Source organism: Babylonia areolata, chromosome 16 (assembly GCF_041734735.1).
Source record: "Babylonia areolata isolate BAREFJ2019XMU chromosome 16, ASM4173473v1, whole genome shotgun sequence".
In the NCBI taxonomy this organism is placed as follows: Eukaryota; Metazoa; Mollusca; class Gastropoda; order Neogastropoda; family Buccinidae; genus Babylonia; species Babylonia areolata.
Window position 1 is genome coordinate 17,728,796 of NC_134891.1, and position 13,857 is coordinate 17,742,652.

Genomic DNA, 13,857 nt, shown 5'->3' on the forward strand with positions numbered 1-13,857 from the left:
TTTCATATATCTAAATATATTACCTCCGTATTACTGATTTGTTTTCACCACCCCTTCGTGAGACGCCATGGCCTGTACTGAATATAGCACATACACACACACACACACACACACACACACACATGATAAACACCCCTGCGGTTAACGGGTTGTAAAAGAAAGGGGTAAAACAACAAAACAACAACGAAACAAAAGGAAAGAAACAAACTCACGATTACTGACAGACTAAATCTATTTTTTGAACAGTTCAGGATGAATAATAGTGTTGATCCCCATCAGTCACATTATACACGTGGTTTTCGCTAATCGATCTAAACTGTGGAGTGATGGCCTCGAGGTAACGCGTCCGCCTAGGAAGCGAGAGAACCTGAGCGCACTGGTTCGAATCACGGCTCAGCCGCCGATATTTTCTCCCCCTCCACTGGACCTTGAGTAGTGGCCTGGACGCTAGTCATTCGGATGAGACGATAAACCGAGGTCCCGGGTGCAGCATGCACTTAGCGCATGTAAAGAACCCACGGCAACAAAAGGGTTGCTCCTGGCAAAATTCTGTAGAAATATCCACTTCAATAGGAAAAACAAATAGAACTGCACGCAAGAAAAAATACAGCAAAAAAAAGGAAAAAAGAAATAAAAAAGGTGGCGCTGTGGTATAGCGACGCGCTCTCCCTGGGGAGAGCAGCCCGAATTTCACACAGAGTAATCTGCTGTGGTAAAAAGAAATACAAATGCAAATACAAAGCACATACTTAGGCTGACTTCACTGATAACAAGGCCAGACATTACAGTGGAGCAGTGGCCCAGTGGTTTGGGGCCCGTCAAGGAAGCGAGTGTCCACGGGGTTCGAGCCCCACATACGGCCTTGGATTTTTCGCTGGCCCCTCAACTCGACCTGACTGGTGGTCTGGGTGCTAGTTTTTCGATTGAGACGAGAAACCGCATGAACTTAGCGCAGACAGAAGAACCCAGTACAAGAAAAGGGTCGTCCCTTGGTTGGTTGGTTGGTTGGTTTTTGAATAGAAAAGCCCGCTTCGATTGAAATCAAATACACCTGCAGACAGAAAAGAGCATTCAAAAAAGAAAGAAAAAAAAAGAAGTTAGGAGTGGCGTTGCGATGTGGCGGCGTGCTCTCTCCGGTGACAGCGGCCCGAATTTCACACAGAGAATCAAGTGATGCCATAAAATTCCAAGTTATGTAGAACGTTTTACTCATTTAATGTACCGCTTTTAATTCCGGACGACCTAATAAAGTGCACACACACACACACACACACACACACACACACACACATATATATATATATATATATATATACACGCACACACGCACACACACATATACACGCACACATACACACACACACACACACACACACACACACACACACACACACACACACATGTACCTATGTACTTGTGTCTTATAAACCTTCATGTTTCATGACATTAAAATTATTTCTATTCTAATCACAAACACAGACAGAAATAGAGACAGAGAGCCCAAAAGTGAGTCAAACAGTTACCATTAGTTTCCATCTGACGAGAATGTGTCAGATTTTTCATTCACCCACGTGAGGACATATCACCCCCATTTAGGACTTCCACCCTATGTGCAGTCCTTTTCTTTTTGTGTTCAAACACTTACGGTCCTTTGTGGTCGAGTTTTCAACAGTGTAGTCTGTGCAATCTGGCGAAAGTTTGCCGAGTGAAAAGTCTTTTGTGGATGTTCAGTGGACGAAAGGCCCTGTGGAAAAAGGCTACTGAAAAGATTTTCTTTACTTTTCTTTTCCGGCGGTGCTGGAACTGAAGTTTTGGTAGTGGTGGTGGAGGCGGCAAGAAAAAAAGAGAGAGAGAAAGAGAGAACGGCGCTGAGCTCTGGCAGGAGAGAGCAAAAATGGACAGGGTAATCATTATTGCTGTTTGTTTGTTTTTTGTTTTGTTTTATTTTTTTTCGGTTGTTGTTGGTTTGTTTGTTTTTTCTCCACGAGTATTTCAGTCTGTCTGTCAGTCCAGTCAGTCTGTGTGTCTGTGTATCTTTTCCTCTTTGGGGCTTCTCTCTCTGTGTCTGTCTGTCTGTCTGTCTGTCTCTGTCTCTCTCTCTGTGTCTCTCTGTCTCTGTGTGTCTCTCTATCTGTCTGTCTCTGTCTCTCTCTCTGTCTCTCTCTGTCTCTGTGTGTCTCTCTGTCTCTCTGTCTCTCTGTCTCTCTCACTTCCTCTGTCTGACTCTCTCTATCTGTCTCTCTCTCTGTGTCTGTCTGTCTCTCTCACTTCCTCTGTCTGACTCTCTCTCTCTCTCTGTCTGTCTGTCTGTCTGTCTGTCTGTCTCTGTCTGTCTGTCACTGTCTCTGTCTGTCTGGCTGTCTCTGTCTGTCTGTCTGTCTGACAGGAGAAGGACATGTGGTGTTGACTCTGTGCTGTCTGCCTGAAGTCAGCTGACTTGATATCGTCGTCAGACAGGCTATGACTCTGTGCTGTCTGCCTGAAGTTAGCTGACTTGATATCGTCGTCAGACAGGCTAGGACTCTGTGCTGTCTGCCTGAAGTCAGCTGACTTGATATCGTCGTCAGACAGGCTATGACTCTGTGCTGTCTGCCTGAAGTTAGCTGACTTGATATCGTCAGACAGGCTATGACTCTGTGCTGTCTGCCTGAAGTTAGCTGATTTGATATCGTCAGACAGGCTATGACTCTGTGCTGTCTGCCTGAAGTTAGCTGATTTGATATCGTCGTCAGACAGGCTATGACTCTGTGCTGTCTGCCTGAAGTTAGCTGACTTGATATCGTCAGACAGGCTATGACTCTGTGCTGTCTGCCTGAAGTTAGCTCTACTTGATATCGTCGTCAGACAGGCTATGACTCTGTGCTGTCTGCCTGAAGTTAGCTGATTTGATATCGTCGTCAGACAGGCTATGACTCTGTGCTGTCTGCCTGAAGTTAGCTCTACTTGATATCGTCGTCAGACAGGCTATGACTCTGTGCTGTCTGCCTGAAGTTAGCTGACTTGATATCGTCAGACAGGCTATGACTCTGTGCTGTCTGCCTGAAGTTAGCTGATTTGATATCGTCGTCAGACAGGCTATGACTCTGTGCTGTCTGCCTGAAGTTAGCTGATTTGATATCGTCGTCAGACAGGCTATTCCTCTCCACTGTTGTTCTGATGAAGAAGGTGTTCTAGTATTACACTAGCCTCATAGAAATGTTGTTCTCCGGTCCAAGTCCGTTGCAGGACTCTCGTGGCGCAGTGGAGCATTCTTGCAGCATGGTGGAACGCTGGTGATCGATCACTGAAATCAAATCGTGTTGCTCAGTCCAATGACCCAAAAGCATCATACTATTAATCAGAGCCCAGCCCAGCTCAAGGAAAGGGGCTACTGGTAAAAGAACCCACGGCAACAAAAGGGCTGTTCCTGGCAAAATTCTGTAGAAAAATCTACTTCGATATGAAAAATAAATAAAACTGCACGCAGGAAATTTTTTTTTTTTCTTTAATAAAAATGGGTGGCGCTCTCAGTGTAGCGACGCGCTCTCCCTGGGGAGAGCAGCCCGAATTTCACACACAGAATTCTGTTGTGAAAAAAAAACCCGGAACCCCCCCCCCCCCCCCCCCCCCCCCCCCCCCCCCCCCCCCCAAAAAAAAGCAACAAACAAAAAACCCACCAAACTACAACAACAACAAGTGTAACCAAAGTGTGCGTGTGTGTTTGTGTGTGTGTGTGTGTACTGACTTGTTTTCACAAAAAAGAAAAGCTCACATTGGTGTGAAGAATGAGTTTGAGAGTTGCCGGGCCTCAGTCGAAAAGAAAAGCGAATTCCTTCACCCTGCAGAACACACTCTGACTCCAACATGCAGCACGTGCTGACCGTGGATTGCAAGAGTCACGTGGCCTGCGACAGTTTTTGCCTGGTGTGTTTGTGTATGTGTCTGTCTGTCTGTGTCTTGTGTGTTTTATGCAATACAATTATCTGTTCATTAATTTAATGCATCCATTTATTTGTTTATGCCCCCCCCCCCCTCTCCTCAACGCCCCCCCCCCCCTCAAGGCCTGACTAAGCGCATTGGGTTACGCTGTTGGTCAGGCATCTGCTAAGCAGATGTGGTGTAGCGTATATCAGTGGATTGTCCAAACTGAACTAAACTTAAAGCAATGCATCGATTTGAAAAGAACAATCACGTTATCCTGGCTTGTCTCACTTTGACCAGATCACGTGCTATCTTGATAGGTGACGCTGCATTGTGCCATCACGTCTCCCTCTTTGATATACCCTACAGTTCCATTTTATTAAAACAAAATCTACTAGAACACTGCAATAAGTAAGACAAGAGAGGCAAGGCCTTCAAGACTCACTTGTGATACACTTTAAAAAAAAAAATCTAATCGTTAAAATGTGTTCTGTATTTGTTATTATAAAGCTTCGGGTTAAAAAAAAAAGAAAGTCCTAACCAGATTCGAACCCCGCGTGTTCGGGTGAGAAGAAACTGCCTTATCCATTACACTATCGTGGCTCCTTAACTGACGTTCTAAAATTTAACATTTGAACGTACTTTTTTAAAGGGCGATGAATCAATTGCGGTATTCGCAGTGAGAACGCTGTTTAAATCATATTATTCTGGTGTATCTTGGGCATTCAAAAAATCTTTAAGGCAATTAAAAATTCTTTTTAATGGCTATCGCCGCAATCACACTGCAACATTTAGCCGTTTTCACTAGATCTAGATAGATGTACAAGTTTAGTTACACCCGCCGGAAATGTAGTACCACACGGTCGATTCATTTTCTCTTTTATGTTCATTCTAAATTTATAGTTTTAAAGTTGATATGAAAATTTAGTATTTTGTTAAACTAATAACATGTAGAGCCAAGTACAAGTACTTCTAAACGTCGTAAGAAGTGAAAAGGACTTCATTTTGAGAAAAGTCAAGACTGGAAATTTTTTCGTTTCATCGTGATCAGTTCAAAGGTATTAACTCGCATGGTTTACAATTTTTAACTGTGAATTCCGACTGATTCTGTGAATATTTTTATGGCAGTTTGGGGCATAATCCAGTAAGTGATGAGGCGTTCACAAATCTTTCTCTGAATAAATATTTAACGGTCTCCTTCTCCAACTTTCCATCACATGTTATCGTGCATTGTCCATTGAATATAGGATTGAACGGGCAGGTCAACAACTTGAAACAAAATGGCGTCGTTCGCGTTCGCGAAGAATATGAGCACGCGCTTTGAATGTGTATAAATATGTGTACGCAATTGATTTTTTCCTATGACCTTCAGGGCTCAGCCAACAGATCTGTAAATCCACTCGTCGTATTGATTTTAGTATTTTCCTAAAAAGACCACTTGGGCGAATGAACATAGTGAAAGCCCTGTACACTGACAGTAAAATACACAAGCTTTTTATGTATTGAGTATAATTTCAAAATGTAATGTTTAAGGTGAGAAAAATCAGTTTAAAGCAAATTAAGTCCCCTAGCATTAATTACAGAGTCATTTCCCTTTTTTACTATCTGCACCAAAACGTTTGCAAAATAAATAAAACTTCCATGCTTAGAAAAAGAAGTTCCTGTTTGAACAAAAAAATGATAATAATGACTGCTCTTGTTGTTGTGTTGAATATCAGTTCAAAGTGTCAAGTTTAGAGAATACAAAAAATATAAATATAACAGTAAATGCAGTTTGCATATAATTAGGCTTTATTTATTATTTTTGTGCCCATCCCAGAGGTGCAATATTGTTTTAAACAAGATGACTGGAAAGAACTGAATTTTTCCTATTTTTATGCCTAATTTGGTGTCAACTGACAAAGTATTTGCAGAGAAAATGTCAGTGTTAAAGTTTACCACACACACACACACACACACACACACACACACACACACAGACAACCAAACACCGGGTTAAAACATAGACTCACTTTGTTTACACAAGTGAGTCAAAAATAAATAGATAAATAAATAAATGAAAAAAACAACAACAACAAAAACAACAAAACAAACAAACAAAACAAACCCAAACGTATTCACAACCAGAAATTTCCATTGAAATCAACACCGAAAATCATGGTCAGATTTTTTTTTTTTTATATATATAATGATAAATGTTTTGATTGACGTAGGCCAATTGACTTGGTGACTGACTGATCGCTGATTGACTGGTTGACTGACTGACTGACTAATTGACTGGTTGACTGGCTGGCTGACTAATTGACTGACTGACTGACTGACCAACTGACCGGCTGATTTAGTGACTGACTGACTGATTGACTGGATGATTGTCTGGTTGGTGTTTTCAGAGGGATTCTCGTGGCTCCATTCGGCAAGATCTGGGTCTGACGCCGGAGCAGATGGAATGTGGGTCCCCCCCGCCACCCCCCCCCCCCCCCCCCCCACACACACACACACACATCCCCTCCTGTCTCTCTTTCTCTCTCTGTCTCTCTCTCTCCGTGTGTGTCCCCGTGCGCGTGCACAGAATGAGTTACTGATCTCCCGAAGTCATGGCTTCGTTGGAGCTACTTGTGCGGCCATGTTCCGTGTTCAATGGACTGGTCTTGCATGGCTCGTGATTCGACCGAATGTGTATGTGTGTGTGTGTGTGTGTGTGTGTGTGCATTGGGTGAGTGAGTGAGTGACTCGTTCAGTTATTGATCAATCCACTAACACACTGAATGAGTGATTGACTTGTCCACGGACTATCTTACTGGTTGAGTGGTCGATGAATCCACTCACTGACTGGTCGACCAGTCCACTAGAATAACTGGTTGAGTGGTTGACCAATCCGCTAACTGACTGATTGAGTGGTTGATCAATCCACTGACTTACTGCTTGAGTGGTTTACCGATTGAACGGTCAGTTGGACGATTGATCAGTTGGATGGTCAGTCAGCTGACTGCTTGACTGATTGGTTGGTTTGTTAAACAGTCGCTCCAACTTTGGTTGGTGGGTTGGCTGGTTGGTTATTGATTGGAAAGATTGGTGGATTGATCGACCAAATGAATGAATGATTGATTATCTCTTTTTTTTTCTTTTTTTTTTCTTTTTGTATATACTTTTCTTTATCGATTAAAACTTTTCTCTATTGATCGACGTAGTCGGTTAGTTGAATGAACGAATGAATGATTGGTTGATTATCTGTTAATCTTTTGACCTTTGTTTATTGTTGGTTGGTTAGTTTGATTCACTGACCAACTGGCTGACTGGCTGGTTGGTTGGTTGGTTGATTAAATGGGCTTTTCTTATCTAATTTTTAAAAAATTTAAAAGGCGACCGCTCATATACGTGCGTTTTTGTATCTGGTGTGAAAGCGCTTTGATTTGTCTCTGCACAAGATTCAGTGCTATATACATCCTAATCATTATAATAATAATTATTGTTATCATTATTCTTGTTCTTATTATGTTTTGTCGCTGAACGAAATCAGGCGTGACGAGGGCGTTCCGCATGATCGACAGCAACGGCAACGGGCTGATCTCCAAAGTGGAGCTGGAGCAAGCCTCGCGTGTCCTGGGCTACAACCTCTCCAGGCGGGAGGTGGAGAAGATGATCGCTTCTGTGGATGAAGATGGTATGCTGGGTCCGAAATAAGGTCGGGGAAGGAGAGATGATGGTTGTTTCTGTGGATGAAGATGGTATACTGGGTCCGAAATAAGGTTGGGGAAGGAGAGATGACGGTTGTTTCTGTGGTGTCTGTGGATGAAGATGGTATACTGGGTCCGAAATAAGGTCGGGGAAGGAGAGAAGATGATCGCTTCTGTGGATGAAGATGGTATGCTGGGTCCGAAATAAGGTCGGGGAAGGAGAGATGATGGTTGTTTCTGTGGATGAAGATGGTATACTGGGTCCGAAATAAGGTTGGGGAAGGAGAGATGATGGTTGTTTCTGTGGATGAAGATGGTATACTGGGTCCGAAATAAGGTTGGGGAAGGAGAGAAGATGATCGCTTCTGTGGATGAAGATGGTATGCTGGGTCCGAAATAAGGTCGGGGAAGGAGAGAAGATGATCGCTTCTGTGGATGAAGATGGTATGCTGGGTCCGAAATAAGGTCGGGGAAGAAGGAGGTGATGATCGCTTGTGGAGGGGCAGTAACAAGGGATAATAATCTACAGGCAACTAAAAAGGGACTCTTGGTAGTAGATCCGAAGTGAGATATATATATATATATGAAGATATAGTTATATGTAGATTTATACATATTATGGATAGATATACATATAAAGATATATATATATATATATTATAGATATACATAACTATATATAGATATACACATAGATATATGATATATATCATGCCGGTGCAGGCAACGGCCAGATCGACTTCAGAGAGTTCGCCACCATGATGAGGGACCAGTTCGGAGCCCTGGAGTACCAGGAGATGGCGGTCCGAGAGGCCTTCCAGCTGCTCGACAAGGACGGGAACGGCTTCATCGACTACGAGGAGCTGCGGCAGGTCCTTCTCCAGCGGGGGGACTCGCTGTCCGAGGAGGAGTTCCAGAGAGTCGTGGACGATCTGGACGTCAACAAAGACGGGAAGATCGAGTACGAAGGTGTGGAGTGAAAGTGAGAAGACTGAGAGGCGGAGCTGTTGTGAGAGGGGTGGGGGTGGGGGTGGGGGGCGGGTGGGGGTGGTGCCGAGGAAGGGAGAGAGATGAGAGTGGGGGTGAGAGAGAGAGAGAGGCGGAGACAGAGAGAGACAGAGAGGGGCGAAGGAGGGAGAGAGAGGGAGGGAGGGAGGGGGAGAGACTGAGAGAGAATGGGGGAGAGAGAGAGTGTGTGTGTGTGTGTTGCGTGCGTGCGTGTGTGTGTGTGTGTGTGTGTGTGTGTGTGTGTGTGTGTGTGTGTGTGTGTGTGTGAAGGACTGAGACAGAGGGAGAAAATGAAGAAGGTAAGGGAGGAGTAAGAGAGACTCAGACGCAGATGATTTATTCATTAAACCCATAGCCCCATATGAATGAGGGGCGATAACAAGATATGTAGACATTACCGTAACTGGCAATAAGCATTCAACTGATTACACAATTAAACTATAGAAATTAGGACAATACTATTTATCTGAACTTAAAAGCTTTACATCAGGACAATGCGAGAATTCTAATAACACCGTCATCAGATGATGCTATCAATAAAAAAAAAAATTAAACAAACAAGGGCGGCGTTCATGATACTTCTCTGAAACAAATTTTACACGAATATTATGCCAATACAGGACACTTCAGAACAAAATGAACTTCATCTTCAGTTGACTCTTTGCACAAAGGGTACAGCGTCTTTAAATGATTAACATTTCTATAGCGATACCTGTGCAAATTGATTTCAGAAATGCCAAATCTAAATCATGTTAATGTGAATCGTAAGTGTCTGTCATTAAGCAAAAGATAATTTTTAACTAAATGTGTAGTAGTATAAGCTCTATAAGAACAGAATCGATCACTGGATTGGACACAACTTTTCCAGTTTTGCCATCTACAGTCTCAAACGTTGACGAAAAGATTTCAAAAACTCATTCTCATTACCGACTCCTTGATATTCCCATAAATATCCAAATCCCAATCCACACAGACAAGTTCTATGTGAAGCCTAGTTTCTTTTTCCTCTAAAATCTGAATCATACAACATATTATAGGATTTACGTGGGAGTCTATCTCTGTTCATTTTTAATAGTTTCAACCAGTATTGAACACATCTCACAGCAGAATTTATATAGATTGGATATCTATTCGTCTCACCGAATACTAAGTCGTTTGGTGTTCTCATTTCAACTCCTAGAAATCTTTTAAGTCCAAATAAGTGAACAGATTCACATTGTAAAGTAGCATTCTTATCTAAGCCCCATGATTCTGATCCATATTGGACGATGGGTTGTATCTGGGTATGGAAAACTATAATAAAGATATCCAAAGAATTGTTGTTCAGTACAAATAATTTCTTCATAACATGTGACAATACATTTTTTGCCCTGCTTGAAAGATCCCAACATGCAGCTACAAAACTCAGATGTGTAGAAAAAAACAATTCCAAGATATTTGTAAGTATTATCAACTGGCACAGCAGCACCATCATACACCCACCTTTCCCTTGCTGCCAAATAACCACATTTCTTGAAAACAATTATATTACTTTTATCAAAATTAACTTTTAACTGTAAGTTAGTAACTGAATTTTCAAGTTATTTAGTTGCGTCCGTAGACCAATAGCTGTTTCTGAGAGCAAGACAATATCATCAGCGATTAATAATATGAATAGTTCTATAAAAATCAGTTGTAAATATCGCACCATGTCTTCCCCGGTCAATTACTTCTAATGCTAATTCATTAATGAACAATGCAAACAAAATAGGACTACAAACATCTCCCTGTTTTACCCCCCTTGTACGATTTACATAATCAGTGAGCTTGTTACCACACCTAATTCTTGTTTTCACAACGCTATACACACTCCTAATACTGTGACATTTGAAAAGCGGAGAAAGAGCTGGACAGAGAGAGAGAGAGAGAGAGAGAGGGTGAGTGTAGGTTGGAGTGAAAGGATTAGGAGAGAGAAATGAAATGAAATGATCGATATTTATTCAGAAGGCCATCGGCCATTCTGAAGGGACCTGAACAAGTAAGTTACAATCGTAATCGTATATGAAGAAAACATCTCATCAAGCAATATATATTACTTACTAACAGCAACTGCACGTTTTTTAAGGCTTTACATAAATATTACCTCTTCGTTGGATGATGAAAACAAAAGGCTCAGCCGAAATATACATGGATTACGATAATATTTTCTTGGAATAAATTCTTCTCTAAGATCACTATGATTGTGTGTGTGTGTGTGTGTGTGTGTGTGAGAGAGAGAGAGAGAGAGAGAGAGAGAGAGAGAGAGAGAGAGAGAGAGAGAGAAGACTATAAATTCTTTAATTCCGAGGGTAATAAGCACTGATGTGTTTGTGGTTTTATACATCCAGTCCCCGCAATGTACACTTCACAATACTAAATGCTGAAGGCATCTCACGATGGTTATAAACCTTTGTATAAAAGGAGAAACACACACATTTGAATATAAGACGAGTGTCAGTGGATAGGGAAGGGACAACAGAGGAAGAGAGGGAAGAGAAAAGGAGAAGACAAGACAAGACAAGACAAGACAAAATTCTTTCTTTCGGGGATAATAGATAAGCACTGGTGTGCTTTTTTTTTTTTTTTTTTTTTTTTTTTTTTTTTTACATCCAGTCCCCGCCCTGAATAGGATCTACACTATACAATACTAAATAAAAATTAAAGCAAAGCATGGTGTTTATTAGAAATACAAAAAAAAGAGGGAAAAAAATAAACAATTAATAAAAAAATATATTCATATTCACACACACACACACACACACACACACACACACACACACACACAAGCATGGTGTTAGTAAAATACATAGGCAACAAATGAACAAAACGAAAGAAACAAACACACACAGCACACAGCACACCACTGACCTGAATGGGGAACAGGGAGTGATGGAGGTTTTCAGTCAACAGTACACACGTGACAAACAGTATCAATAAAAATATGAGCAATTTACATGACACATTATTGCATAAGGTGGGAAAGGTAGTGTTTTTGTTGTTGTTGTTGTTTTTTAAGGTGGTTGGACAATGGTGTTGTTTCATTGTTTCTGGAAGTGAGTTCCATAGGGTGGCGCCTGAGTAAGCTAGTCTGGATTTGAACAAGTCAGTTGGATTGGGATATGGACTTTGGGGGTCAGGGGGGAAGAGGTGGGGTTCTTTGTTGAATTTACAGAAAATTTATTTATTAATGTTGGTGGTTCGTTACTTAACATAATCTTGTGCATTGTTATTTCTTTGTTGTACTTCAATGTACGGATTAGTGGGAGAATATCCACCTGTTTATAGTCTGAGTCCAGAAGGGAAGTCTTTTTAAGGAGTACCAGCTTGAGCCCCCGTTTATGAAGATTTAGTAATGGCTTCATGGTGTTCGAACTAGCGGAGTCCCATAGCGTTGATGCATAAGAGAGAGAGAGAAAGACAGAGACAGAGACAGAGAGCTTTTGTTTTTTTCGTTTTGATTCTGCATTGGGGAGGGGTGTTGTTTTTTCTTTTGTTTTTTCAAATAGTTGTATGGGATGGTTTTGTTTTATTTCCACAGTTTGTCTCTGTCTATCTGTCCGTCTGTCTCTCTTTCTTTCTTTCTCTCTTTCTCTCTGTCCCTGTCTCAGTGTCTGTCTGTCATTACAGTGACATCTCTGTCCGTCCAAGGCAGACAGACAAGAGATCAATACTGTTCTATTTTATGTCATTCACACCCGCAAATATTGTATTGACGGAAAATGATCGAAAACACAACCAGCAAACCAATTTTCCTGTCGTTTTTTTTTTTTTAAATTTTCTTTCTTTGTAGCTATCTTTTCTTTTTTTTCAGAATTTTCGAGAAAAATGTGCAGCTTTCCGAAAACGGATGAGAAGTGAATGAAGAACGTGGATCCAAAGAACACGCACTACAGCAATGGGTTTGCGGATGGACAGTTCAGCGCGAATGCAACCTGATCGAATACATCTGTGTCCACGAACGCATGAGCCGCCATTTCCATTGCTCACTTTTTTTTAATTAACGTGGAGTTTGTGGAAGCGGCTGTAAATTCTTTGCACGCGCCTGTTTGATTAACAAGCACAGATTGCATATGACTTTGGCCTCAGGTGACACTGATAATAGTTTATTGATTCTTGTATGACGAGTAGGCTACGTGTCGCAACTCACTGCGCTTTTCTTTTTCCATTCATACAGTGCATGCATAACGCACGCGCGCCGTGCGTGCACACACACACACACACACACACACACACACACACACACCGTGATAATTACGCACGCATGCACGTACATGCACTTAAATGCGCACACATGTACCCACAGACGCGCGCGCGCGCGCGCGCGCACACACACACACACACACACACACACACACACACACACACAGCCTGTATCATAGCTAAGAGAATCCTTGGTAAAATAATCGGTCTGTTAATCATCTGCATCTTTGAGCAATAAAGATCTGTCAGTATGTGTGTGTGTGTGTTTTGTATGTGTATGTGTGTGTGTGTGTGTGTGTGTGTGTGTGTGTGTGTGTGTGTGTGTGCGCGTGTCACAGTGTGTGTGTGTGTGTGTGTGTGTGTGTGTGTGTGTGTGTGTGTGCGCGCGCGCGCGCTCGCGCGGCGCATTTGGTTGTGTGTATGTAAGGTGCGATCACGCGTGTGTATCGGGGTGAGACGGCCCGGTGTGTGTGTTTTAGTGCGCTCGCGCGTGCGAGCATATTTGTCGTGTGCATAGAGCATGGTGTTGATATGGTAGCGTGTGGGGGTGGGGGTGAAGACGTGCGGGAGGGATAGTAGCATGCATATGTGTGTGTGTGTGTGTGTGTGTGTGTGTGTGTGTGTGTGTGTCAGTGTGTGTATGCGCGTGCGTGTGCGTGTGCGTGCATGTGTGTGTGGCGTGCGCGCGCGAGTGTGTGTGTGTGTGTGTGTGTGGTGTGTGTGCGCCCCAGCTTGCCACGTGCACTGGCGTTTATTTGTATGCAGGGTTGTGATAATGTGGTACGTGTGTGTGTGTGTATGTGTGTGTGTGTGTGTGTGTGTGTGTGTGTGTGTGTGTGTGTGTGTGTGTGACAGACAGAGAGAGTGGGTGCGCGCGCGCACTGACGCGTGTGTGCGTGCACGTGTGTCAGTGTTCCCACACACTGACTTAGAACTGATACCCCTGCCGACTGCCTTCAACGTAGCCTTTTCTTATGTGTAATGCAAACAGGAGCACATGGAAAAAACATAACATCCATTATTACGGTCAGTCAAAGTCCACTGAGTGTGCACACAC

At 42.5% G+C, this 13,857-nt stretch overlaps 1 protein-coding gene across 1 annotated transcript; it reads left to right on the forward strand.

Moving 5' to 3' along the window:
* The first annotated feature begins 3,843 nt into the window (after window positions 1-3,843).
* Window positions 3,844-8,554, forward strand: LOC143290990 (neo-calmodulin-like). The gene is made up of 4 exons (XM_076600576.1): window positions 3,844-3,903; window positions 6,291-6,348; window positions 7,418-7,561; window positions 8,298-8,554. Exons 1-4 carry the CDS (start codon window positions 3,844-3,846, stop codon window positions 8,552-8,554), a joined length of 519 nt encoding a protein of 172 aa, XP_076456691.1.
* The last annotated feature ends 5,303 nt before the right edge of the window (window positions 8,555-13,857 follow it).